The following is a 25,903-nucleotide window of genomic DNA, read 5'->3' on the forward strand; positions in this document are numbered from 1 at the left end:
CCAAATTTGCTAGGGATCCACAACCACGGAATTTTCTAGAGATTCATCACCACGGAATTTGCTAGGGATTCATCACTACGAAATTTCCTATGGATTCACCACCATGGAATTTCCTAGGGAATCACCACCATGGCATTTTCTAGGGATTCATCACCACGGATTTTGCTAGGGATTAACTACATCGAAATTTATGATGGAAGAACTACCACATAATTTGTGATGAAATCCTACTACGGAATACATGACGGAATACCATCTACAAGAAATTTCATTACGTTGTCATATTTGTGACGGAATGAGTGTTTCCGTAGCAAACCCTCATTACAAGGTTCTTTGGGATGGAAATCGGTCGTCGGAAATTTCGTTGCTATTTGTCTTTTAGAACGAAATTTCAACTTTTCGCAACGGATTCCATCCTAAGCAAAATCATGTTTTTCTTGTAGTGATTGGGCTAAAAGAGTCAAAACAAGATGTTTCTCTTTAAGGTTGATTTTGACAAGGTTTTCGACTACATAAATTGGAAGTACTTTCTTTTGGTTATGAGGCAAATGGGTTTTGGTGATATTTGGATTCAGTGGATCAAGGGTTGTCTCTCATCTTCTAGAGCTTCGGTTATTACCAATGAGTCGGTAACTAAAGAATTTCCCATTATGAGAGGGGTTCGACAAGGTGATCCGCTTTCACCTTTTCTATTCATTATTGACATGGAAGGCTTAAACATAAGTATAAAGTTTTCCTGTGATCAATCCTTATTCAAGGGGTCAAAATTCCAAGCGGTACTTCGATTTCGCATTTGTTCTATGCTGATGACGCGCTCTTCTTTGGGGAGTGGGCGAGCTCTAATTTTTCAACTCTTGTTAGGATTTTAAAATGTTTCCATGCAGCCTTCGGGTTAAAGGTTAACTTCGACAAGTCCAAAGTATATGGTATCGGTGTTTCCAACAATGATGTGGCTAGTTGTGCTTGGATGCTTGTTTGTGACACGGCTTCTCTCCCCTTTAACTACTTAGGGATGCCGTTTGAGGCGAATATGTCTCTCAAACGCAATTGGCGGCCTATAATCGAGAGGGTTCAATCCAAACTTTCCGTTTGTAAAGAAAAGACTTTATCTCTTGGTGGTCGGTTGAGTCTTGTCAAATCGGTTCTTGGAAGTCTTCCTCTATTCCATTTTTCTTTGTTCAAAGTTCCTAAATATGTAGTGGATTATCTCGAAAAGCTGCAGAGAAACTTTTGGTGGGGAGGAGGTGATGACAAGAAAAAAAATGTTGGCTGGAGTGGGATGTTGTTCTTAGGGCGAAGGAGAGAGGAGGCATCGGGGTGGGGTCATTGTTGTCCCTTACTTAGGCTCTTATCTTCAAATGGTTGTGGCATTTCAAAATGGATACAAATATGTTGTGGAAAAGGGTCATATGTAGGGTGCATAACAGTTATAGGAAACCGATTTAGTCTTGGGTGAAAAATAACTCTCAAAGGAACAAGGTTTAGCATTGTTCCAGTCATCGAGGAAATTCAAAAAATTGGTATCGACCTGTCCTTGTTTATTTAAGTAAATGCCAGTTCTGGCTCCAATACGCTCATGTGGTTGGACGATTGGACAGTTTCTAGCATCTCGTTTTCCCCTGCTTTTCAATCTTGATAAGAAGAAGTAGTGTTTTATGATTGAACGGATCTCCGTTGATGGAATCAAATAGGGGTGGAAGAAAGCTCCTAGCGGCAGTTTGGAGATTAATTTAGTTGGAGTATTGAACTCGATCTACATCAAAAACTCCCCAGATACTTGGAATTCAAAACTTTCAAATAATGGATCTTATTATGTAAGTGATCTAAGAGCCTTAATTGACTTAAAGTTGACAAAACAGGTAGATAATCCAATAATTTGGCTTAATATGGTTCCTTTGAAAGTCAACGCTTTTGTGTGGCGAGCTTCTATAGACATGATCCCCTCTGTTGGTGCTCTTTCAAGGAGGGGTATTTTGGTCTGAAACTCCTCTTGCCATTTCTGTGATGGAGGGCGGGATGATACCAATCATTCCCTTGTTAGTTGTCATTATGCTCACTAGTCCTTGAGCTGGATTTGGAAGTGGTGCAGCATCACATCGTTGTAGTTTAATACGGTGGGAGATATCTTAAAGTTTGCTACTGTTTGGGGCAATTGTCCCAAAAAAAAATATCCTTGGAGCTATTTTGTATGGATGCCTTTGGTGTATCCGGAAGGCGAGAAATGATAAGGTGTTCAATATTGTTATTATTAATGCTCCCAAGCTAGCGGATAATATCCTTATTGTTGTGTTTAGTTGGGTGAAACACAGAGGAGGGAAAGAGGATTGTAATTGGGTAGACTGGATTTGCTCTCGGTTTAGTGCTTTGTAATGTCTTGTTAATCTTTTTGTATTGGGCTTCCATGCCTTGTATCTTCATAGGCAGTGGTTCAATAAAATTTTCGTTAGGTCCAAAAAAATCCTAGATCATTACAACTTGAATCGGAGTGGTTTTAAAGTCAAGTGAGTTAACTTATTAAATTATTTTTGAAGTTTTTGTTCATAATTCAATTAATTAAACAAGCATTCATAGCTAATCGTTGTAAATTTCACTTGCATAGGTAATTTAATTAAAATCATTTGAATTTCTTAAATCATGCGAACACATTGATTTAATGCAACAATATTAAACAATTTGTAAGTATATTGTTAAGAAAATCAACATGATATAATAATATTAAATATTTTCAAAATATATTAATTAAAAGAGAGTCTTTTTGAATGAGTTGCATAATTTTACTAGCAACATATACCAAAAAATCTAGAGTTGGGCAACTACTTCAATAATTTCGAGTATACAACTCCATAGTATTTGTTTTTAACTCTAAACGTGGGTATTTGTTCTTATGTAATTAGCTCTTATATGCTCTCACAAACGTTTCAATATAATCAAAATGCGTACATACAATACTATAAAATCTAAAACTAAGAACTAAATAAATAAAATTCCAAAATTCTGATAGATTATTACAAATCAAATCTTTTTCAAAGTTTTAACTCATACATATGCTTGCATTGGGCTCACATGTTCTCCTTTTGGCTCCTACCCATCATTCTTTCATATAAATATAAACCCCATTTCCTTTATCATGTCCACACACCTTAACCCTAATTCTCTCTCTTCTACTAATTTCAAGATTCCCAAACAAGAGTTCAGTCGACAGATTGAGTATGGACTACAATGGTGGATTCGTGAGGGTAAAAGCTAGTTTGAGAACAGGAAAAAGAACAAGAAGAATTAATGGGACGGTGCTTAGGAAAGTGAAGAAGTTGCAAAAGCTTATACCAGGAGGAAGAGGGTTGAATGCAGATCGACTTTTTGATCATACGGCCAATTACATTATGCATCTCAAGTTACAGGTTGATGTGCTTCAAGCCCTCTCTGATGTTTATCGATCCTAGAAATCCCCTCTTTTTGTTGTCATGTTCTATATTTTTTTAATATATTTTAAAGCCAAATATAGGCCCTAATTATATTGTGGTTGATAATATATGATTCATATAATTGATAATTCTCATGTGGTTTATTTGTAAAACCGTTGTTTTTATTTTTCTCATAGTCGACTTTGAGTGCTTGATTCGTGTTTGTAAATACAGGATCGTGACGTTCATGTTTGTATTGGTTAGATCTGAGTTCATGTTTGAATTCTATGTGGAAATCAGTTAGATATCATCATTCATCATTACAGTAAAATAATGTCATAGATGTTCGGAAACAAATTGAAATCAAAGTTTCAATTTATCGAAGATCAAGAAAAAGTGGTTTAAGATATGGAGACACGTACATATATCAAGATGTATTATACTTCTTAACAGCTAAAATTAGACCATTATATACGTATATGTCTTATATATAGACATGTAAAAACTATATCAACATAAATGATAGTATCACATCAAGTTATACATGCATGTGAACGCCATTATTGCCATTATTGGTGATTCATGAAGTTTTGCACATGGCTAGGGTGGCAACCCTTTCTTGCATACTGTACTCCTGTTATTTTCTTCTTACACAAAATTATTTTTTCATGCAAATAAAAGCTTTGGATTTATATATCTAAGAAATAAATTAAATTAGTTTATTTACGTAAATATCATTTTTGTATATGTTTTGAATGTTTGTTATAAATAATTTATTGATAAGATATTACGTATCATATTAATATTCTAACCGAAGTAAATAACTTGACACTCTAAGACAAACAAAAATCGTTGAAACATTCATACTTGTACTCTTATCATTGTTTTTGTAATTTTCGTTCTAATCAATAAAATCAAATAAGACAAGTGATCATTATCACCACCTAAGGTTTATGTCGGAGACCCATGGACGGTTTTGCTTGGTGTCCCGGTGTGGCACCGACAACACCTACTTTTTCTGCATGCAGTAGAAAAATTTTTGATTTTTTTTGGATTTTTTTTGGATTTTTATTTATTTTTTATGCACCGTCAACACGTCTTCAACCTCGAAACACCTATTATGTATTCTTGCGTCCGTTCCTACGGAGACCCTATCAATGATCAAGGGTTTTCCTTGTAAATCACTATTGTCATCTTGATCTCAATTTGATTCTCATAATAGCTACAACATCACAGTCTATCATATAACTTGGTTGATTCTCACTTGATTGATTTTTTATCAAAACAATTTGGCGCCCACCGTGGAGCCGTGGTGTTCATAATTCTCGAAAATTATGTCTACACAATCAACCATATTTTCTTCTTTTATTCCTCCTATTTCTTTGAACAATCTTCCACCACCTCCGAGCGGACCCCCTGGTCAAAGGAAAACTTCTGATACATCGAAGAAGAGCGTTTCTCCAATCACTAGCCATGGGACTCTAGGATCCCTAGGATCTCAGGATCCTCCTGTATCGATCTTTAACAACGAACTCTTCTCGATGATGAAGGTGTTGACGCAGCAGGTGGCTCAGCAACAGGAAGACAACAGAACGTTGCTCAAGGAGGTGGAAAAGATAAGGTCAGAGATCCATAAACCCCAGGAGGCGACACTTTCAATCTTGCAACCCAGGATCCTGAATTTTGATAACACAGGATCCCTAGGGAAACTACAGCTCCAACATTCGTTGTTACCCCAGTCGGGGGTGCAATCCCAAATAACCGAACTCCTATGATCTAAGATCTTGACGAAACTTTCAATACCCCTAATAACATAAATACCGATAACTTCTTTGAAAGTAACACTTTTAATACTAACTCTATGAATCTTGATGCAAGAATACGTCCAGTTATAGCCAAAGAACTCCAGCAACTAAGACAGGTGATCTCGGGTGTACCACAGGTGGTCCAACCTATACCGAAAGTATCCCCCACCAGTCACAGGATATCAAAATTTATCCCCTTGATAGCCGATACTGAAGTTTAAAAGCGCTTCCAAACTCCCAGCATGAAACCTTACAATAGAACCATAGATCTTGAGGAACACATAGCACAATATAGATAGAAAATGGAAATTATTCTCATTCCATCACACTTAAAGGAAGCCTATTTATGCAAGGGTTTGGCTCAACTCTTACAGGATCAGCCTTGAAATGGCTTCTCGATGTTCCTCCTTATGGATGAGTTATAAAACCAGAAAACAAGACCCGGACTGAAACCGAAACCGGGATAACCAGAAAATGCATAAACGGTCTGAGTATGGGGTTTAAAAATTAGCCTTATTCGGGTTCAGGTATTCCGGGTACGGGTCCAATGGGTCCGAGTATTTCGGATTTTAGAACTGGATTTGTCACACACACAAAAAATAAATAAATAAATAAATAAAAAAGAGGAATCAGGTTTAGTAGGCTAGGGAACCGGAATTTGAAAGGGTTGCTCAAAAATATATGTCTACTAATGTTACTAATCGACGAAAAGGGCTACTCAAAAAAAAATTTGCTCATCTCTTGCGATCGACATTGACCACAGAGGGACTCAAAAATAAACTTTCTATTAACATTGGTAACGATTTTAATTGCAAACTTCTTGCGATAAGTAACCTACTTCACCATTAACATCAAGTGGTCCCACTTTATAAGATAGTTCAACTAGTATGGACTTCTCAGATTGAAATTTCATCATTAAAGTATTATCATAACTTCTTATGTATTGGTGTAATATATAAATGGACCAGTTTGAAAATCACATAAATTTGTATTATATCGCAACATATGACAAGCATTGATTCATGGTTCATTTATGTTTGAAAATCACATAAATGGACCAGTTTGTATATGTTTGTCTCGTCATGAAAATAAGATAGGTATTATAGAAAAAATAGTACAGAAAAATAAGTTAGTTTGTTCATAACTACGTAAATGATAAATGTACAGCTTATTTTATACCAATTTGAAAGTAATATAGGTTCATAATTTATTTTCTCTTTCATTTTCCAAGTGTGTCACAATCATGATTCTAGGTTTCCGGTTCCATTTCCGGGTTTCCGGCTATTTCCGGTTCTAATACACGAATCTGGCTCCAATTATCCATTTCCGGTTCCACCCGGTTCAATACCCACTTTACATACCACCGGTCCGGTTCTCGGTTCTTATAATCCATCAATTCTGGTTTCCGGGTTTTACGATTTCGGGTCAATCAGTCCGGGTTTGGACCCACTTTCATCCCTATTCATGCTTTACTCTATTAACTCTTTTGTTCACTCAGTTAATATTTTCAATAATCAGTTTTCTTGTAGCAGGATATTCGAGGGGTTCACTAGTGATCTTTATTAAGTGGTCCAAGATCCTAAAGAATCTCTTAGGGACTTTGTAACCAGGCTTGGCAGGGAAGCGTTGAACATATCGAACATCGACATAGACACTTCCGCGGTAGCCTTTAAGATGCACCTAAAGAAGGATTCCCCATTCTACGAAGACCTTGTGATGACTCCATGCAAACGAATGGATGAAGTCAGAAGCAGAGCACTGTGATTCATCAGATTGGAAGAAGACAAAGATATACAAAAGAGGGCTAGCACACCAAATTCCTATGATAACCCTAATAGGAAGGTTGAATCCTCGACCCAAAGATCATATAAGTCAAAACCATATTCCAAACCCTATTATCATAGGTTTAATGCCCTTAACAATGAAGGAAAGGAAGACCAATTCCCCAAGATTACTGATTACCGCTTTTCTATGGATGTTTCGGGTCTGATATTTGATATGCAGGATCTTAGGGACAAAAAAAGATGGCCAAGAAAATGAGAGAAATCAAACGGCTAGAAAGACAAATCCAAGTGTTGTGCATATCACGAGGATTTTGGCCACAACATTGAGGGCTGCATAGCCCTCATGAAGGAAATTAGCTATCTCTAGAGCAAAGGATATCTTAAAGAGGTCATATGATGAAGAAAAGAAAGATCCAAAGAAAAAGAGCAAGATCCTACGAAGATTCTGGAAAAACTAGGATCCCTCCCCCCTTGGATGCCAAGGTAATCAACGTTATTTTCGGAGGATCTGACATTTGTGGAACTTCTTATTCTGCAGATAAAAGACATGCCGAAGTATCCAAGACGGAAAGGGAAGAAAGAACCCAAAAGAGCATGTTGATAACAAAAAACAAGGAGATCATCTTCGATGAACATGATAGAGAAAACATCCAGGATCCTGACCACGATGGATTGGTGATTACTTTATACATCGCCAATCACTTCGTCAGAAGGATCCTGGTAGACGAAGGATCCGAAGTGAACATCATACTTTTAGACGATCTAACCAAGATGAACATCCCAAAATCCAAAATAATCAGAAGATCATCAGTGCTAATAGGATTCAGCGGTGAAATGAAGCACACCATTGGAGAAATCAAGCTGCCTATTTACATCGAATATGTAAATTCTGTGCAACGCTTTTATGTTACCGATGCTTTGTCTTCCTATAATGTCATACTAGGTAGGCCATGGATCCATGGCATGAAAGCGATTCCATCGACATACCATCAATGCATTAAGATGCCTACCCAAAGTCCTCATAGGACCCCCGATACTAGAACAAATCGAGCAAGACTTACTAAAGTTCTTAAAAGATAGAAATAGAACCTTCTCATCGAAACACAAGGATATGACAGCTATAAATAAATAAATTATAACTCATAAACTCAATATAGATCCCTCTTTTAGGCCTATACATAAAAAAAGGAAATTCGCACCCGAAAGGAACTAAATCATTCAAAGAAATTGAAAAACTTCTCAAGATAGGAATTATTAAAGAGGTAAAGTTCCCAAGATGACCAGTGAATGTGGTGGTGGTACAAAAGAAGAATGGAAAATGGAGAGTGTATATAGATTACACGGATCTCAATAAGGCTTTCCCTAAGGATGGTTTCCCTTTGCCACAAATAGACTCTATGATAGATGCCACGATAGGTCATGAGCTACTAACATTCATGGACGCCTCGGCTGGATTCTAACAAATACAAATGGAACCATCCGATCATGAAGATATTTCCTTCATAGCCCCTACATGTATATTATGATATATTGCTATGTCTTTTGGTCTTAAAAATGCAAGGGCAATGTACCAAAGACTGGTGAATCGAATGTTCAAGGACAAACTGGGGGACAACATGAAGTCTACATAGATGACATGGTGGTCAAATTTAAAAGAGCTAAAGATCACCTCATGGATCTTAAAGAAGCCTTCGATATACTAAATGAATACAACATGAAGTTGAATGTTACTTTTGAATGAAGGCAGGAAATTTCCTTGGTTACATAGTCACCAAAATGGGAATAGAAGTGAGTCCTGAACAGATCAAAGCCATAATTGATCTAAGATCCCCAGCTTTGACCAAAGATATCAGGAGAATGAATTGAATAGTAGCAGCTAACAGGTTCATCTCAAGATCCTCAGAAAGATGAAAACCTTTCTACGATATCTTAAAGAATAATAAAAAGTTCGAATGGACCAAGGAACATCAACATGCCTTCCAAGAACTCAAAAAGTACTTAAGTTCAGCACCCTTATTGGTAAAACCATTAGATGGGGAGCCAATCCTCCTATATCTTTCAGTATCCTTAGATGTTGTAAGTGTAGTCCTGGACAAGGATCTCAACGAGGATCAACATCCTATTTACTATGTAAGTAAAAGTCACTTGGATCCTAAGACCAAGTATTCTTATATCGAAAAACTAATACTTGCACTAGTTACGGCTTCTACCAAATTAAGACATTATTTTGAACCTCATACCATACATGTAAAAACTAACTATCCTATTAAGAATGTTATGAGAAAACTAGAAATTTCAAGAAGAATAGGCAAATGGTTAATGAAGCTCGGTACATATTACATCATATACGAGCCAATATTCGCAATAAAATCACCTCAAGAAAGCTTCTTTCTCTCTACCTTCCACCACCTTGTGCAAGTGTTCTTGAGTTGCTACTGCACTTTTTGGAAAGTATTCCATCTAAACTCAAGTGTCATTCCATAATTTCATAGCAATCTTGGATCATTGACTCATATCTTAACACCAAAAATCGTTCTTAGGATCATCCAAACTCTCACGTGTTCATCAAGTGTTCTTGACTTGATACTCCTCGTGTTCGACCTTCCACTCTTCCCAGAATCACTCAAGGTGAGTTCATAACCCTACATTTTCTAGTTTTATTTAGTTTTCAGTGGGGGGGATACAAGTTAAAACACCAAAACATATTTGAAACATAACTTGACAGCTTACAACTGAAAAGTTGTGACCTGTTCACGAATTGTTTTACCCAACTTAAACTTAATATTTTTTAAAACTGTTCAATATGCAAATATTTCAGGTTTATACCTTTAAAATGACTACTTGCACATCTCCATACGATTTTTCTACAATTTATAGTGATCTTTAGAAAACTGTCTGTCACTGCAGCAACGTATTCGGACCAGTCTGTGAAAATGAACGTTTTCACACTGGTTTGAGACCACCAAAAGTTATAAGAATTTTTATGAACATAGTAGACTCTCTTTCCAAACTTTCGGAGTTTACGGGCTCATTTTTTGACTTACGATAATTTTTCTATAAATATTCTAAAATAGGGATAATAGAGAGTAAAATTACCAAAAACAATTTTAAGAGTTATTCACACTTTGTAACATGTCGAGCAAATTACGTAATACTAGGGTTAAGTATAGTTAGTATTTTATTGCCATTTTATTTCACTAAGGAATAAAAATCATAACTATAAAGGTTTTACATCATAACAAAACATTCATATTAAACTATAATAGGTATAGTTTGTTAGTCACATTCACATACACAAAAAGGAAAACACATACTTTTACAAACAAAAAGGGATTTTGGTTGCTTAATATGTAAACTTGTTAATGAATAAATTTGTGAGGTATTCTCCTTCGGGGTACTCCTAAGTACCACAGAAAAGTCCTGTAGTTATAATCAGAATCTCTTGTAGGGAGAGCGTGATAGTTGTGTATAGATCTATATTGGGTCTGACAAACCCGCACCTAAGCTGCTTGCAACAGCTAGACCGGCAGGTCTGTGATGACAAGTGTCATCACAATTCCGACGCCTGAAGAACGTCGAGTACGAGGTCTTCGAGTTTTAGCATGGTTATAACAACTCACATGGGGTATTAACAAAACATAAAGTTTACGGAGACTTAAGAACCACACACACACACATACGCACACACCAAAAGGAGTTTTATGCACATTTAAAACCATGTATACTATTTTAAGTACGGGAATTTACTTACAAAAGTGGAGTCTTAATACATTAAAGACTACAAACTATCATTTTGAAAATATAGAATCTACCAGGTTAAGCGTCATCACTGGCAAAGTGAGGACATCTTCAAATTAGTTTTCTTAATAGCAAAACCACACACTTGTAAACTAAGTATGGTGCTTATACTTACATATTTCGGCCTTGGTTCAATAAAGGCTATAACACACTTTATGGAAAATATAGGATTTTCTGGAAACATTAGAGACTTAAGAACCACACAAAAAGGGATTTTATGCACATACAAAACTACATATAGTATTTAAGTATGGAGATTTACTTACGAAAATAGCATCTTAGTAAACACGTAGTGGATCCGTTTGATCTAAAAACTTTACTAACAGGTACACACCGAGAAATCGCACCATGAACGTATTTTGCTTACTAGTCTTTCAAATTTTGAAACGTTCTTTAATAACATGAGAAACAAAAATATAACTTGGTCTTAAGACTCTAAGGCAACAGTTCATTTTTTCAAAGAACAAAAGGACGTATCTCTTTTACAACAAAAATACTTATGCACTCACCAACTTTAATGCTAATACTCTTTCAAACTACTTGTATTCTCAGGAAATTAGTAAGTCAAGTTTGCATACAGGTTTCGAGAAGACGGAGCATCATAGTGTCAAGTCTTAGTTTTGTTGTTTTCTTTTGAAAGATAAACTTATGTAAAACAATTACAATGTAAACTATATGTTATCAATGAAATGGTTGTTGTTGCTTTGATTACTATTGTACAATTGTTGTGATATTGGGCATGACATCCTCCGCCCTCGAACATTTCTGTCGTTCCGGTTTGGGGGTGTGACACATACTGGGGGCAGATAATGGAACGAAAAGGTACGCTATGGATGAGGAACCCCTATAAGGAACCTCTTACCAAGATAATGGAACGTTGTACACCTCAAGGTATATTTCATGTAAGTCAAAGTCGTAATATTTTATTATGACAAAGAAAAGGTATGCATCCACTCCTTACCTTCATTTTTCCCTTTTTACTAAATTTTTATCTCTAAGATCATTACTAACTTAAGTATCGGATGGGCATTATCCAGACTAATGCCCATCCCAAGCTAACATCTACAACATGAAGAAACTCAAGGATCCTAGCCGCTACGTATAAAGATTGATCATCTCTCCTATGATCTAGGGTACTTAATCCCCTATAAGGTTTAAAGAGTTAATAACCTCTTTCATCCGTGTTTAGTTTTCTACACCTCGCTTGGACGCATGATATCTAAATATGGGATGTGAATAAAGGGATCATTTCATGCTTAGTGACTTTGAAATGCTCTTATTTTTTAACATATGTTAAGATCTTAAAGTTTAATCTACGGTTTATAACATTGTCATGTTATCTTAACTTGGGATGTTACCCGTAATATCTTAATTTGGGGCCTTCCCCAAAATATCTTAAGTTGGGATTTTCCCCAGTATTTCTTGAGATGGGATATTCCCCAGTATATCTTAAGTTGAAATTTTCCCCAGTATTTTTTAAGTTGGGATATTCCCTAATATTTCTTAAAGTTGGGATTTTCCCCAACGAGGCTCTAAGCTAAGATCCTCCCTAAATGAATTACTATGTGGAATCTTTCCCAGTATAACCTAAATTGGGACTTTTCCCCAGAAAATTCTAAAGTTGGTATCATCTACCAAGAGCATATTTAGAAGAATTCTCTTCAAGATGATAAGATCATAATCCTAAAGAGAAGTTCAAAGAGACAACTAAAAGTCTAATGGAAATCTAAGGAAGAAGCTCTTATCAGATTTTATATATCCTTATTTTCTAATGAAAACATAATATTTTCCTATTTTTCAAATCAAAACTTATTTCTTTAAAACAAATATCAGGATCCTTACTATTTCAAGATCCTGATCAGATAAGTTTTTATATCAGATCTTCGAGATCCCAAAAAAAAATTATATATCCTAAAATCCTTAGCATCCTTACTTTTTGAGAACCTTTGAGAAAACCTGTTTTAACCTTATTTCTACAACCAAATCATGAAAAATAATATGTAAACAACCATAGCATTAAAATAAAAATGGGTTGCCCTCCAACCCCACAAAAAATATTGTCTTACACACCCAAATTATTAAAATTGTTTTTAAACCAAATCTGCGCTACGGTTTGATTATCACCACCTGGAGTCACCTCCGCCTCTACTTTCTTCTCCCTCTCTTCTCTCTTTTTCTTCTTTGTAGGATCCTAGCCAACATTAATAGTCTTTCTAGTCAACTTAGTCAGGGCTTCACGCCAATTAGCTATATTTCAGGATCCTGTATTCTCCACATCCTCCATGGGCTTGATTTTTGCCTCCCAAACGGCTTCAAGGGCACTGCTTTTGAGCTCAGAAATCACCTCCTCAATCTCCAAAGCATGGTCCTCCTCTTTTTCTACCTTCTCCTTGCTCAGCCACTCCACCTTCGTCAAGAGATCCTCGTTGGTTTCCTTCCAAACCTTCTCCTTCTCATTTAAGGCTCTCTCAGCCTTCTCATCCCTGACCCTCAAATCAACGGCCGACTAGGAGATGTGATCTGAGACCTAAAAGGAGAATATCATCAAAAAAAAAAACAAAAGTCAAAAAACAAAGATCAAAATTCAAGAAATACTTACAGCTTGACAAAAGGAGACCAGCTCCTTGAGTGTCTCCTCATCTCCGAGATTTTTCAGGGTCAGATATGTGCCCTCAGCAATCTTCCTCTTCCGAGATCCTATAGTTTTGACAGTAAGATAAATTTGATGTCTCTTTCGAGGAAGGTAGGAGGAAGCCTTTTCCTTTTTAACCATGATTAAACCGTTGGACATATCATCTTCTAGATCAGAGAAGGAAAAGCAAACACTAGAGCGTGTGGCCTTAGATCCTATGCATTACGAAAGATCCACATTAATTTAGGATCCTCAAAATGAAGCAAGTATAAAAGCAGGATCATTACCATTAGCCATTGGAGCATTGGTAGAAGAACCTTCTTGGATGCTGGAATGTTCAAACTTGAAAGATCTATCAGCCACAGACAAAGCAAGAAAACTAGCAACCTTATCTTCAGTATCCACAGCAGAAGGAACAACTTCCTCGAACATGAAAGCTACATCAAAACAAATAAAATAAGTAAGTGTGAATTCCAGGATCTATAATATAACAAATTAAGATCATATCCTTTTTAACCCATATATTGGGCAAAACATCTCCGTTGGGGATAGAGTCACATGTCACAAAGAAATACTTTTCTATCCAAACATCATCATTGTGTTTCGATTTTAGAATAAGAGGTGATTTCTTAATTTAAACTTTAAGCAGGAAACAGGAATTCCCAAAGGTTGAAAGAGTGTAGACATGAGCTAACTCAGTTAGACCTATGTCTAGATCATTAGATTGATTCCTTCTATCTAACAAATAGTACATATTACCTTATTATAATTTGACAGAGTGTATTATCGTATAGTATTCTTACTATGATGTTATTGTATTATCTCAGTAAGATAAGTCTATGTAACATTAAGAGAAAACAATAACATTATAGTAAGATAATATCATTTGTTGATACGAGAATACAATAAGATTATAATGAGATAATAATATATGTCATTGATGTTAGAAAAACGTTAATGACTTTATCATTTATAAGCAAAATGTATATATAGAATTTTCTGAATATTTTCGCCAAAAATCTCAAATGTCCAAAATAAGTATAGATTCATTGTCTTTTTCTATTAAACAGTTGCCCTTTAAGTCACTTTTATTTAAAAAAAAAAAAAGTAATGGCTTTATCGTTAATCAACACAATATATAAAAGACTTATTGAAATTTCATTTTTTTAATTGTTACGATAATGATAATATATACTAGTGTTGACCAACTGCCACTATAGTGAACCAAATGAAAAGTTCTGGTTTTCCAAAGTTAATCAAAGAAGTATATATTTAGTTAATAAAACTTGCAATGTTTGATTTGACATTTTTTATAAATTAAGAAGAATTTAAAATATCTTGTAATAATTGTTGATGCACATAATTCCCATGAATTATCCTTAGGTCATGCATTCCAATATATATATATATACACAAAACACACAATATGGGTCTGGTATGAGATCATGGGTTGAATACAAGACAAGCCCATCTAACAAAATGGGCTGCATAATACATACAATATATACACTAACATCCCCCCGCAGTCAGAATGGCAGGTCTCAAGCAAACATTCAGAAAGGATTTGAAATAAAGAAATAGAGTCGATGGCATCCTTTTGGTGAAAATATCGGCATACTGAGATGAAGACGGGACATGTATAACTCGAAGCTGTCCCAAAGCTACCATGTCACGCCCAAAGTGGATATCAATCTCAATATATTTGGTGTGTTGATGTTGAACTGGATTTAAAGATAAGTAAACAGCACTAACATTGTCGCAGTAAACCAACATGACAGACAAGGGTGGATAAAGTAGCTCGCGAATTAAATTGTGTAGCCAACAAGTTTCAGCAACAGCATTCGTAACCCCACGGCATTCAACTTTAACACTACATCGAGAAATGGTCCCATTATGTTTAGAAGACCATGACAAGAGATTCTGACCAAGAAAAACACAATAGCTAGAGGTGAAACGTCTAGTGCATGGACAACTTGCCCAATCAGCATCATAGTAAGCTATCAAGCCTTTAGAAAGGGAGGCAAATGCTAGAGACCATGGTCCAAAGTGCCCTGAATGTAGCAAAGAATAAGTTTGAGAGCAATAATGTGAGGCTCTCTGGGGTCATGCGTGTGGAAACATGCCAGATGAACAACGTAGGTAATATCCAGACGAGTGAAAGTCAGATACTGAAGAGCACCTATAAGGCTGCGATACAAAGTGGGATCAGAGACAGAAGGCGATGCCATCAAACTAAGTTGAAGTGTCAAGCGGAGTACAAGCTGGTTTGCATTTATGCATGTTGGCTCACTCAAGAATTTCGGTGGCATATTTCTGTTGAGAGAGAAACATGCCATGACTATCTCCGGTTACTGAAATACCCAAAAAAATAGTTCAGTGATCCCAAGTCTGTCATGGAGAACTCTGAATGAAGGGTTGATATGAGCTGCTTGTAACATCCTAAAATCAGAGTAAAATTATCATTTTTAAAACCATCTCAAAATCCATAAGTATTACAAAACAGGATTTCCAAAAGCCATAACTGTGAATCAAAGTATCCAAAAGACATTTCAGCAGAATAGCGTAGGTAATATCCAGACGAGTAAAAGTCAGATACTGAAGAGCACCTGTAAAGCTGCGATACAAAGTGGGATCAGAGATAGGGGCGATGCCTTCAAACTTAGTTGAAGTGTCAGGAGGAGTATGGGCCAGTTTTCATTTATGCATGTTTTCTCCTTCAAGAATGTCGGTGGCATATTTCTGTTGAGAGAGAAACATGCCATGATTGTCTCTAGTTACTAAAATACACAAAAAAATAGTTCAATGAGCCCAAGTCTGTCATGGAAAACTCTGAACGAAGGGTGTAACATCCCAAAAATACAGGCCAAAAATTTTTAATTACGTCATTTTAAAACCAACATTGTAATAAAACATCTGTAATATTATGTCATGTCAAACCAAAGTAGAAATAATCAAACATGTTATCATAAAACAATATCAGAGTGTAATCCCAAAGATCTCATGTGCGGAAAACCATAGTGTGATGCGCTGCGATCAAGTCGGCTCCTTTCCTTTGAAAACGAAGTACCTGAAACCAAAACTGAAAACCGTAAGCACAAAGCTTAGTGAGTTCCCCCATCATACCACATACCACACAATCATATAACATACATACACTGTCAGGCATATCTTGGTGCCCGACCTACCCCTTCGGTCCTCTCGACCGGATACTGCCTAGCATATCTGGGTGCTGGCATCCCCTTCGGTCCTCTCAACCGGATACTGCCTAGCATACCTAGGTGCTGGGCTTCCCTACGGTGCTCTCGACCGGATACTGCCTAGCATATATGGGTGCTGGCCTACCCTTCGGTGTCTTTCAACCGGTAACCGGGCACTATTTCACCCCTAACGCTACCACATAAAAGCATAGCATAAACACATAAGTCATATACTGCCTAGCATATCTGGGTGCTGGCCTGCCCCTTCGGTCCTATCGACCGGTAAGTGGGGACTATTTCACCCCCTACTACTACCACATAATATCATATCACATATATCATAATCTGTCTAGCATAGTTGGGTACTAATCTACCCATTCGGCCCTATCGATCGATAACCGGGGACTATTTCACCCCCTACTACCACTATCACATAACATCATATCATGCTAGCACATAAACATAATAGGTAGTAGCAAACATAGACAATATTCACAAAGACAATCATCTAACAACAACTCCTACTGGTGGGCCGGCATTGTGGCCGTAGACCCACCTCTACTGGAAGGTAACTCACCTCACACTGCTGAAGTCCCGTAGACACAATCCCACACTGCTGAAGTCTCGCAGACTCAACCCCAGCTGCTGGATGACAGATTCCCGATCTGTCAATATCAAAACATCACCCGATTAATAATTGGGTCCCACTACATAACCAGAAACACTTACTTTGGATAATTACATTACCCCAAGCTTGGTTTATTCATGCCCAAGGCCCAATCCGTAGGCCCAAATTCAACTAGGAATCAAAGCCCAACACATGGCCTAATTTTCCAAATTGGGCCTAGGCCTATACATGGTCTTATTCTGAGGCCCAACATCATGTAATTATTAAGGCCCAAACTATGGCCCATCTATGGCCCAAATTTCCAAATTGGGCCTAAACCCCTTACATGGGCCTTACCCTAAGCCCGTTAAATTATTCTAGTTCGATTGCTTGCTCTTGGATGGTCCATTATTATCTCAATCATTTAGGCCCAATAGAAAGGCCCAACAATAAACCCAAGTGAAATTAGGGTTTCACATAAAATGATGATTAGGGTTAAGTTTCCTACTTAACCCATTAAGGACTTAATCCATTAAGTCCAATATTTCTTAGATTAATTTCCGTTAATGATTATTATTTAATATTCCAAGTTATTAAATAATTTCTCGTGTGTCCCGATTATCCTGCATTAGGGTTTTCCAAAACCTAATTAGGGTTTCCAATCCATATACTAGCCCATTTATTTATTTGTTGGACTTTTAGATCAATTAGGGCTTTATGTGGCCTATTAAGCCCACTAAATTATTATTAATCCCCTTAGGGTTTTATTAGGACCATTAGAGTCCATTAAGCTTCATTGGGCCCATTAGAGCTCCTTTGAGCCCATTAGGATTTCTAGTACCCCAAACGAATCTATCACAAGAGGCAAAGCGCACCGCCACCCGACACGGCGGCCGGTGGCAGCAGGAGGCGGCAGCCACCACGCTAAGGTGGTGGTTTTCAATTTCTTTCATTATTCCATTTACAATTACAATAAAAAATACCAAAAATAAACACACACCCACTACACTAAAATAAACACACACACAACCACCCCTTGTGGGTGGCCTGTGGTGGTTCATGGTGGCAGCCACCACCTCACGGTGGTGGTGGTGGTGGCCCTTTAGTGAAATCCGATCACTAGCCACACATATTCTGATTGAGAATGGACCCAAGCCACCCACCTGGTGGCGTACGGCGGCAGCGGCGACTTGGAGTGGTGAGCAACATCAACGTTATCAGCGACAGCCACCATGGCCGGCAACCATGGTGGTTTTTCTCTGGTCTTTTTCTGGCCAAACAGAATCTACACCCGCATCCCTCTAACCATAGTGGCTTCCTAACGGAAGAATCATTCAATCCCAGCCACCCATGTGGTGGCGTGAGGCAGTCGAACGGAGAAGAGAGAAGAGAAGAAGACGACATAGAGGAAGAAACGCAGCAGCAGCGGCGGCTGAATGTCTTGACGATGGGGCACATCAGCGGCAACAACACACGCATATCATTTTCCTTGGCGGTCACAACAGCTTCTAACGGCGGTTCACGACCCATCTTCGCTCCGCGTTCCGCTGCTGGCTTCTGGTGGACTTCTCGGATGTACACTGCATCCCCGGCAATGGTGGTGCTGCTACGATGGCGAGATATTGGTGATGGAGGCGGGCTTCAATAATGACGGGAATACCTTCAACGAACGGTGCCGGATGGAGGGAGGTACAAGGGGAAAAGGGGGGTGACAGCTACTTATCATTAGGGTTAGGGTATAAGCAATGGAACAGTTATACCCGTTCCATCCAAACAAGGAACCATATTGACGGATATAGTCCCTCATCCTCTCTTTTTCTTACAAAACAAATCCTTAATTTTACCCTTTAAACCCTTGCTCCCATAACTCTTTTCAATTAGTCCAACAGTTACAAAATAACCCTTCCTCTACAAATTATTCTCAATTAAGATCCATAAATTACCATTTAACCCCTCCTTCTGAGAATCCTTACAAATCACGTTCAAGATTTACACTTTTAACCCCCGACTTCTAAAAATGTGGCGATTAACTCCTCGAACCCAACACCCTACATGAATAATTATTTATTTTAGGCTACCATTCGTTCATTAACTTATTTATTTAACTAATAAATAAACGGGTGTTACAAAGGGTATATATGAGCTACTTGTAACATCCTAAAATCAAAATAAAATTTTCATTTTTAAAACCATTTCAAAATCAATAATTATTACAAAACAGGGTTTCCAAAGGTCATAATCATGAATCAATGTATCCAAAATCATAAATCACATAAAATCCGTAATGATGTGTCTGGTCTCGCCTTTGCCTTACCACTATCATCTGAATTACCTGAAACCATAAACTGAAACTGTAAGCATGAAGCTTAGTGAGTTCCCCCAAAGTACCATCATGCAACGTAACAAAAACAACATGAAAATATGATCCTTCAGCCTGACTAAACCGCCTCACATGCCCTACAACCAATATTGACCGCTCTTCGAGCATTCGACGTGACTATACCGCCTCACAAGGCCTATACCCTTTCCGGACAGCTCTTCGGGCCTTCGGCCTAAGTGGACCGCCTCACAGTGCCTACAACCTATCGAGACCGTCCCGGGTATCTTCGCCTTCAGCACAAAGCAGCACAGCCTCAAACCCCCCACAGTGTGTGTAACAACGTAAATTTCAAAACAAAAATTCCATTTTGTCACAACCATTTTCACATAAAATGTTTTACAAAATATCCAGTAATAGTTATCAAAACATATCGTATCCCAAGATCACAAAAATCAAATCCTCTCTCTAGTGTGTACGAATCACGCCGGCTCCTTTCCACGGTCCTCGCTAGTACCTGAAACACATAACACAACAACTGTAATCATAAATACTTAATGAGTTCCCCAAAATACCCTTACACACATACGCCTTTCTAGGCCATACTCTACACGACCTTCCGGTCCATGTGTTTCAGGAGACTTCCGTCCCAGTCCCAGTAGACCTTCCGGTCCTACTCGTATCGACCTTTCGGTCCATGACTCCCTGACCTTCCGGTCCACGTCATAATGACTTCCGGCCCATATCATACATAGCATACATATCACATACATAACGCAAACAAAACATGCAACTCATAGCATACAAGACCTTCCGGTCACACATAGGTACCTTTCCAGGTACAGTATAGTGAGAAGACTCACCTCTGATATCTCGGTAAGTCTCTGTCTCGGTAGAAACGTGATCTAGCCTCCGCCTAATCACATAAAGCAAATACTCCCATAAATATAACTATACTCCAGCCTTTCTTAACATCCTCAGAAGGGTAAAAGACCATTTTACCCCTCTCCTGGCTCAAACGCCTCACTGTTGACAAAACCTAAAGTCAACAAAAAGTCAACTGTCAAACTTTGACCAGACTCGTCGAGTGCACTTGGGTGACTCAGCGAGTCCACACGTGTCCACTGACCCTCTTAGCCCCTTTCTTTCCACGTCGAGTCCTTCTCTTTACTCGACGAGTCACACCTGGCATGTATCGCGGGGCCACCCCGACTCAACTCGCCGAGTCTCAACAACAACTCGGCGACTACCGCCTTGAACCCCAATCCTCTAATCCCCTTTTGACTCACTGAGTTATCCCCCAACTCGGCAAGTCTACTCACAGAGCTATTCACGTGAAACCCTGACCCTACTCGCCGAGTCTCAAGAACAACTCGGCGAGTTCATGCCATGCGCCATCTCTATTGACCTCCTAGGGTCAGATCTGTACCCCTAATCCACAGATCTGGCCTTCCCAAGCACGAAAGTCACGTAAAGCTCGAAACTTGATGCTCATATATCAACATAATGGCATCAAATGGTGATTTAGTCCCAAAAATGGCAACCTAAGTCCAATAACCCCAAAATGACTCATAAAGCTCAATGGGTTATTGTCTCTGGACCCCTTTGAGTCCAGATCCAAGGCACAAACTCGAGAGGGGACTAAATACTCTACATATTATTCTTCTAAAGGGTTTAAAAACCCTAACTCTATGAATCAACACCCAAAACTAGAGAAGGTCCTTAGGAATACCTTAATATGAAGCCTTTGATCTCATAAGACACTAGATTTGCACTTCCTTCAGCCTTCTTTTGCCTTGGTCACCTTATCCTTCAAATTTCACCAACAAAAGATCAACAATGGCCTCTCTTCACCTCACAAGCGATCTAGGACTCTCTCTGGGGTGTGGTAGCTGCAATGGACGGCCATAAGGGCCTTTATATAGGTCTCAAACCCTGGAAATTAGGGTTTCATTAAACAGCATGGACTAGCCGAGTCCACTCATGAACTCGTCGAGTCCAGCTGTGAACTCGCATCCGAATTCGCGACCATACTCGGCGAGTCTAGACGCCAACTTGCCGAGTTCCCCCACAAAGCCCAAAAATAAAAGAACAAAATCTCATACCTGGAAACTCGGGTGTTACAATTCTCCCCCACTAGAATCAGATTTTGCCCCCAAAGTCTCACTCTGCAAACAACTCTGGATGCTGCTCCCGCATCTCACGCTCCGGTTCCCAAGTCAACTCTGACTCTTTCCGATGCTGCCACTGGACCTGCACCAGTGGCACTTCCCTGTTCCTCAAAACCTTAATCTTCCGATCCCTGATCACCACCGGTCTCTCAGCATAATTCAGGCTCACATCTACCTGAATGTCTTCTAATGGCACCACTGCCGACTCGTCGGCTATACACTTCCGCAACTGCGATACGTGGAAATTGTCATGAATCTGACCCAACTCTGCTAGCAACTCCAAACGATAGGCTACCCTGCCCACCCTCGCGATCACTCTGAAAGGACCAATATATCAGGGCCCCAACCTGCCCCTCTTCCTGAATCGGATCACTCCTTTCCACGGAGAGACCTTCAGGAGCACGAAGTCGCCGACCTGAAACTCGAGCTCGGACCGGCGTCTGTCCGCATAACTCTTCTGCCAACTCTGAGCGGTCAACAACCTCTGTCTGAAGCACAATCTCGGTGCTGCCCATCACACGCTGCCCTACCTCTCCCCAGAAAATGGGGGTTCGTCACCTCCTCCCATACAACAGCTCAAAGGGCGGCATGCCAATGCTCGAATGATGGCTGTTGTGATAAGAAAACTCCGCCAAGGGAAAATACGTGTCCCAACTCCCTCCAAAATCCAATACACATGCCCGAAGCATATCCTCGAGCGTCTGAATAGTCCGCTTACTCTGCCCGTCCGTCTGTGGGTGGTATGCGGTACTGAAATGCAGCCTCGTACCCAACTCCTCGTGAAACTTCTTCCAAAACCTGGAAGTAAATTGCACATCTCGGTCTGAAACAATCGAGATCGGAACTCCATGCCGCGATACCACCTCCCTCACATACAACTCTGCCAGCCTCTCAGCAGAAGAGCTCTCACTAATAGCAAGAAAGTGAGCGCACTTTGTCAACCTGTCCACAATCACCCAAATTGCATCGACACCCCTCGTGGTCCTTGGCAATTTGGTGATGAAATCCATGGTAATCTGTTCCCATTTCCACTCGGGAATCTCTAATGGCTGCAGCTTACCATGTGGACGCTGGTGCTCGGCCTTAACCCTGCGACAGGTCAAGCATCTCTCTATAAACCATGTGACATCCCTCTTCATACAGGGCCACCAATAATCCTTTTTTAGGTCCAAATACATCTTAGTGGCCCCGGGATGGATCGAGAATTTAGATCGATGAGCCTCTTCCAACAAAATGGTACGCGTTCCGCCCACGGACGGTACCCATATCCGACCCTGAAAGGTCATAAGCCCCTGGCTATCGGTAACAAATTCCGATACCAGCCCCACAACTCGCTCTCTCTTCTGGCTTTCTGACCTCACATCCTTAACCTGGGCCCCACGGATAGCATCCAACACCGGGGTCATCACTGTCAATCTCAAACAAACATCCCGCAATGGGGCGCCCTCCGCCCTTCGGCTCAGAGCATCGGCTACAACATTAGCCTTGCCCGGGTGGTATAGGATCTCACAATCATAATCCTTGACCACGTCCAACCACCTCCTCTGGCGCATATTCAGGTTGGGCTGATCCATCAAATACTTCAAGCTCTTGTGGTCCGTGTATATCGTACACCGAACCCCATATAGATAATGTCGCCAAATCTTGAGGGCGAACACTACCGCTCCCAGTTCCAAATCATGAGTGGGATATCTCGACTCATGAGGCTTAAGCTTCCTCGATGCATACGCTATCACATGCCCCCTCTGCATAAGCACCGCTCCCAATCCGGATATCGATGCATCACAATATACCACAAAATCCTTCATCCCTTACGGAAGAGCTAATATTGGGGACTCGCATAACTTCTGGCGAAGTGTCTCAAATGATGTCTACTGCTCTGGACCCCATGAAAATGCAACACCCTTACGGGTCATCTTGGTGAGTGGCACAGCGATCTTGGAGAAATCCTTAATAAATCTCCGATAATAGCCGGCCAATCCCAGAAAGCTCCTGATCTCGGTGGGTGATCTCGGCACCTCCCACCTCATGACTGCCTCAATCTTGGCCGGATCGACCAATATCCCATTCTGGTTGACGAGGTGCCCCAAGAAATGAACCTCCCATAACCAAAACTCACACTTGGAGAATTTGGCATACAACCTCTCTGATCTCAGGACTCCAAGGATCTCCCTCAAATGCTCCTCATGTTGTTCTCTGGACCTTGAATATACCAAAATATCATCAATGAATACGATCACCGACCGATCCAGCATCGGCCTGCACACCCTGTTCATGAGATCCATGAACGCAGCTGGTGCATTGGTGAGCCTAAAAGGCATCACCATAAACTCGTAATGCCCATAACGAGTTCTGAATGCTGTCTTCTGGATATCTTCATCCCGAACCCTCATCTGATGATAACCCGAACTCAAGTCTATCTTGGAGAACCAAGATGCCCCCTGTAACTGATCGAACAGATCATCGATCCTTGGCAACGGATACCGGTTCTTGACCGTCAACTTGTTCAACTCCCGGTAATCAATACACATCTGGTGTGAACCATCCTTCTTCTTGAAAAAAAGGATCGGCGCTCCCCAAGGTGAGCTACTCAGTCGAATAAACCCCTTCCCCAACAGCTCCTGAAGCTGCGAGGATAACTCCTGCATCTCTGGCGGCACGAGGCGATAAGGCGCCTTGATGATAGGTGCTGCTCCCGGAACCAAATTGATACGGAACTCCACTTGCCTCTCCGGAGGCACGCCCGGTAGTTCCTCGGGAAAAACATCCAGAAACTCGCACACTATCGGAATCTCATCAATCGAACTTGGCCTCCCCGCGGCCACCCGTGTGTCCATCACATAGGCTACGAATCCACCGCAGCCTTGCTGCAAACTTTGTCTCGCCCTGGCAGCCGAACAAAACGCTGACCCACACCGGGTCCCCTCGCCATACACCATAAGCACTCCCCCACTAGGGTCCTGTATCGTCACCAACTGACGCTCGCAGTCTATAACAGCTCCAAATCGGCTCAACCAATCTATGCCCACTATAACACACACATCCCCCATCGCAATCGGGACCAGATCTATCGGGAACTCCACACCGAAGATCTCAAGGATACACCCTCGAATCACCTCCGAAGCATACACTGCTCGCTCATCAGCTATGGAAACTCACAGAGGTTGATTCAACGCCTCTCGACGGATACTAATGTGCTGACTAAATGCCAAGGAAACAAATGACCGACTCGCACCCGAGTCAAATAATACCAAAGCAGGTACAGAACTCACAAGAAAAGTACCTATGCATATCATCATATAAGCACAACATCATAAACAAAAGATAAAATACAGAATACATACCAGCTACAACATTGGGCGCCGCGCAAACTTCCTCCGCAGTCAACTGAAAAGCTCTCCCACGAGCCTTCGGAGCCTCGCCTTCACCGGTCGAACCTCGGTAACCCTAACAGGAGGCGCAGATCCCAACGCTGATCCTTGGTGTAGCTGAGGGCACTCGGCCTTCCGATGGCCGGTCTGGTTGCAATGGAAGCAAACCATAAATCCCTTGGGGCAATCCCTAGCGATATGCCCCTCCTTGCCACATTTGTAGCAAGCACCCGATCAACAAGCCCCCTCATGACCCTTGCCGCACTTCCCGCAAGTGCGGCCCTTCTGGCCTCCAGTCCTCGAATCGGCGGACTTGGTCCGCTTGGCTGCCGGTTGAGACTGAGCCGGCCGCCGATCCATCCTCTGAGACTCGGCCTCCTCCCTGTCCTGAGTCTCCAACTCAATCTCCCTCTTCCGGGCATTTGCCTGGAGCTCAGCAAATGTTCGGTACGTTGAGTTCGACATGAACTCTCAAATGTCCCTCCTCAAAATACCCAAGTACTGGCTCATCCATGCCTGCTCAGAAGACACCTGCTCAGGGCAAAACATCGCCCTCTCATGAAACTTCCGGGTGACCACAGCAACCAAATCATTACCCTGCTTGAGGGTTAAGAACTCCTGAACCAGCCGTTCCCTTTCCACCGGGGGAACGTACTCATCTCTGAACATGGTGGTGAACCTCTCCCAAGTCACCGCTGAAATCTCTGCAAGAGTGAAGTTCGCATTCACGAACTTCCACCAATCCTTCGCTCCCAAGCGAAGCTGGTTCAAAGTGAACCGTACCCTCAGATGCTCCGGACATGAACACGTATAGAATCAT

The 25,903-nt window shown here is 40.3% G+C and overlaps 2 protein-coding genes across 2 annotated transcripts; both read left to right on the plus strand.

Moving 5' to 3' along the window:
• Positions 1-470: 470 nt before the first annotated feature.
• Positions 471-1,456, plus strand: LOC145095343 (uncharacterized). The gene is made up of 2 exons (XM_079033242.1): positions 471-669; positions 885-1,456. Exons 1-2 carry the CDS (start codon positions 471-473, stop codon positions 1,454-1,456), a joined length of 771 nt encoding a protein of 256 aa, XP_078889368.1.
• Positions 1,457-3,115: 1,659 nt separating this feature from the next.
• Positions 3,116-3,595, plus strand: LOC145092504 (transcription factor). The gene has a single exon (XM_079030445.1). The coding sequence runs from the start codon at positions 3,210-3,212 to the stop codon at positions 3,438-3,440; it is 231 nt and encodes a 76-aa protein (XP_078886571.1). The 5' UTR covers positions 3,116-3,209; the 3' UTR covers positions 3,441-3,595.
• The last annotated feature ends 22,308 nt before the right edge of the window (positions 3,596-25,903 follow it).

Source organism: Lactuca serriola, chromosome 3 (assembly GCF_051521515.1).
Source record: "Lactuca serriola cultivar US96UC23 chromosome 3, Lser_US96UC23_V15, whole genome shotgun sequence".
Classification (NCBI taxonomy): Eukaryota; Viridiplantae; Streptophyta; class Magnoliopsida; order Asterales; family Asteraceae; genus Lactuca; species Lactuca serriola.

Coding starts and splice junctions, on each gene's coding strand:
- LOC145095343 (XM_079033242.1), top strand. CDS start 471: ATGTTTCTCTTTAAGGTTGATTTTGACAAGGTTTTCGACTACATAAAT. Junction 670..884: donor TATGAGAGGGGTTCGACAAG/GTGATCCGCTTT, acceptor GTTTCCATGCAG/CCTTCGGGTTAAAGGTTAAC.
- LOC145092504 (XM_079030445.1), top strand. CDS start 3,210: ATGGACTACAATGGTGGATTCGTGAGGGTAAAAGCTAGTTTGAGAACA.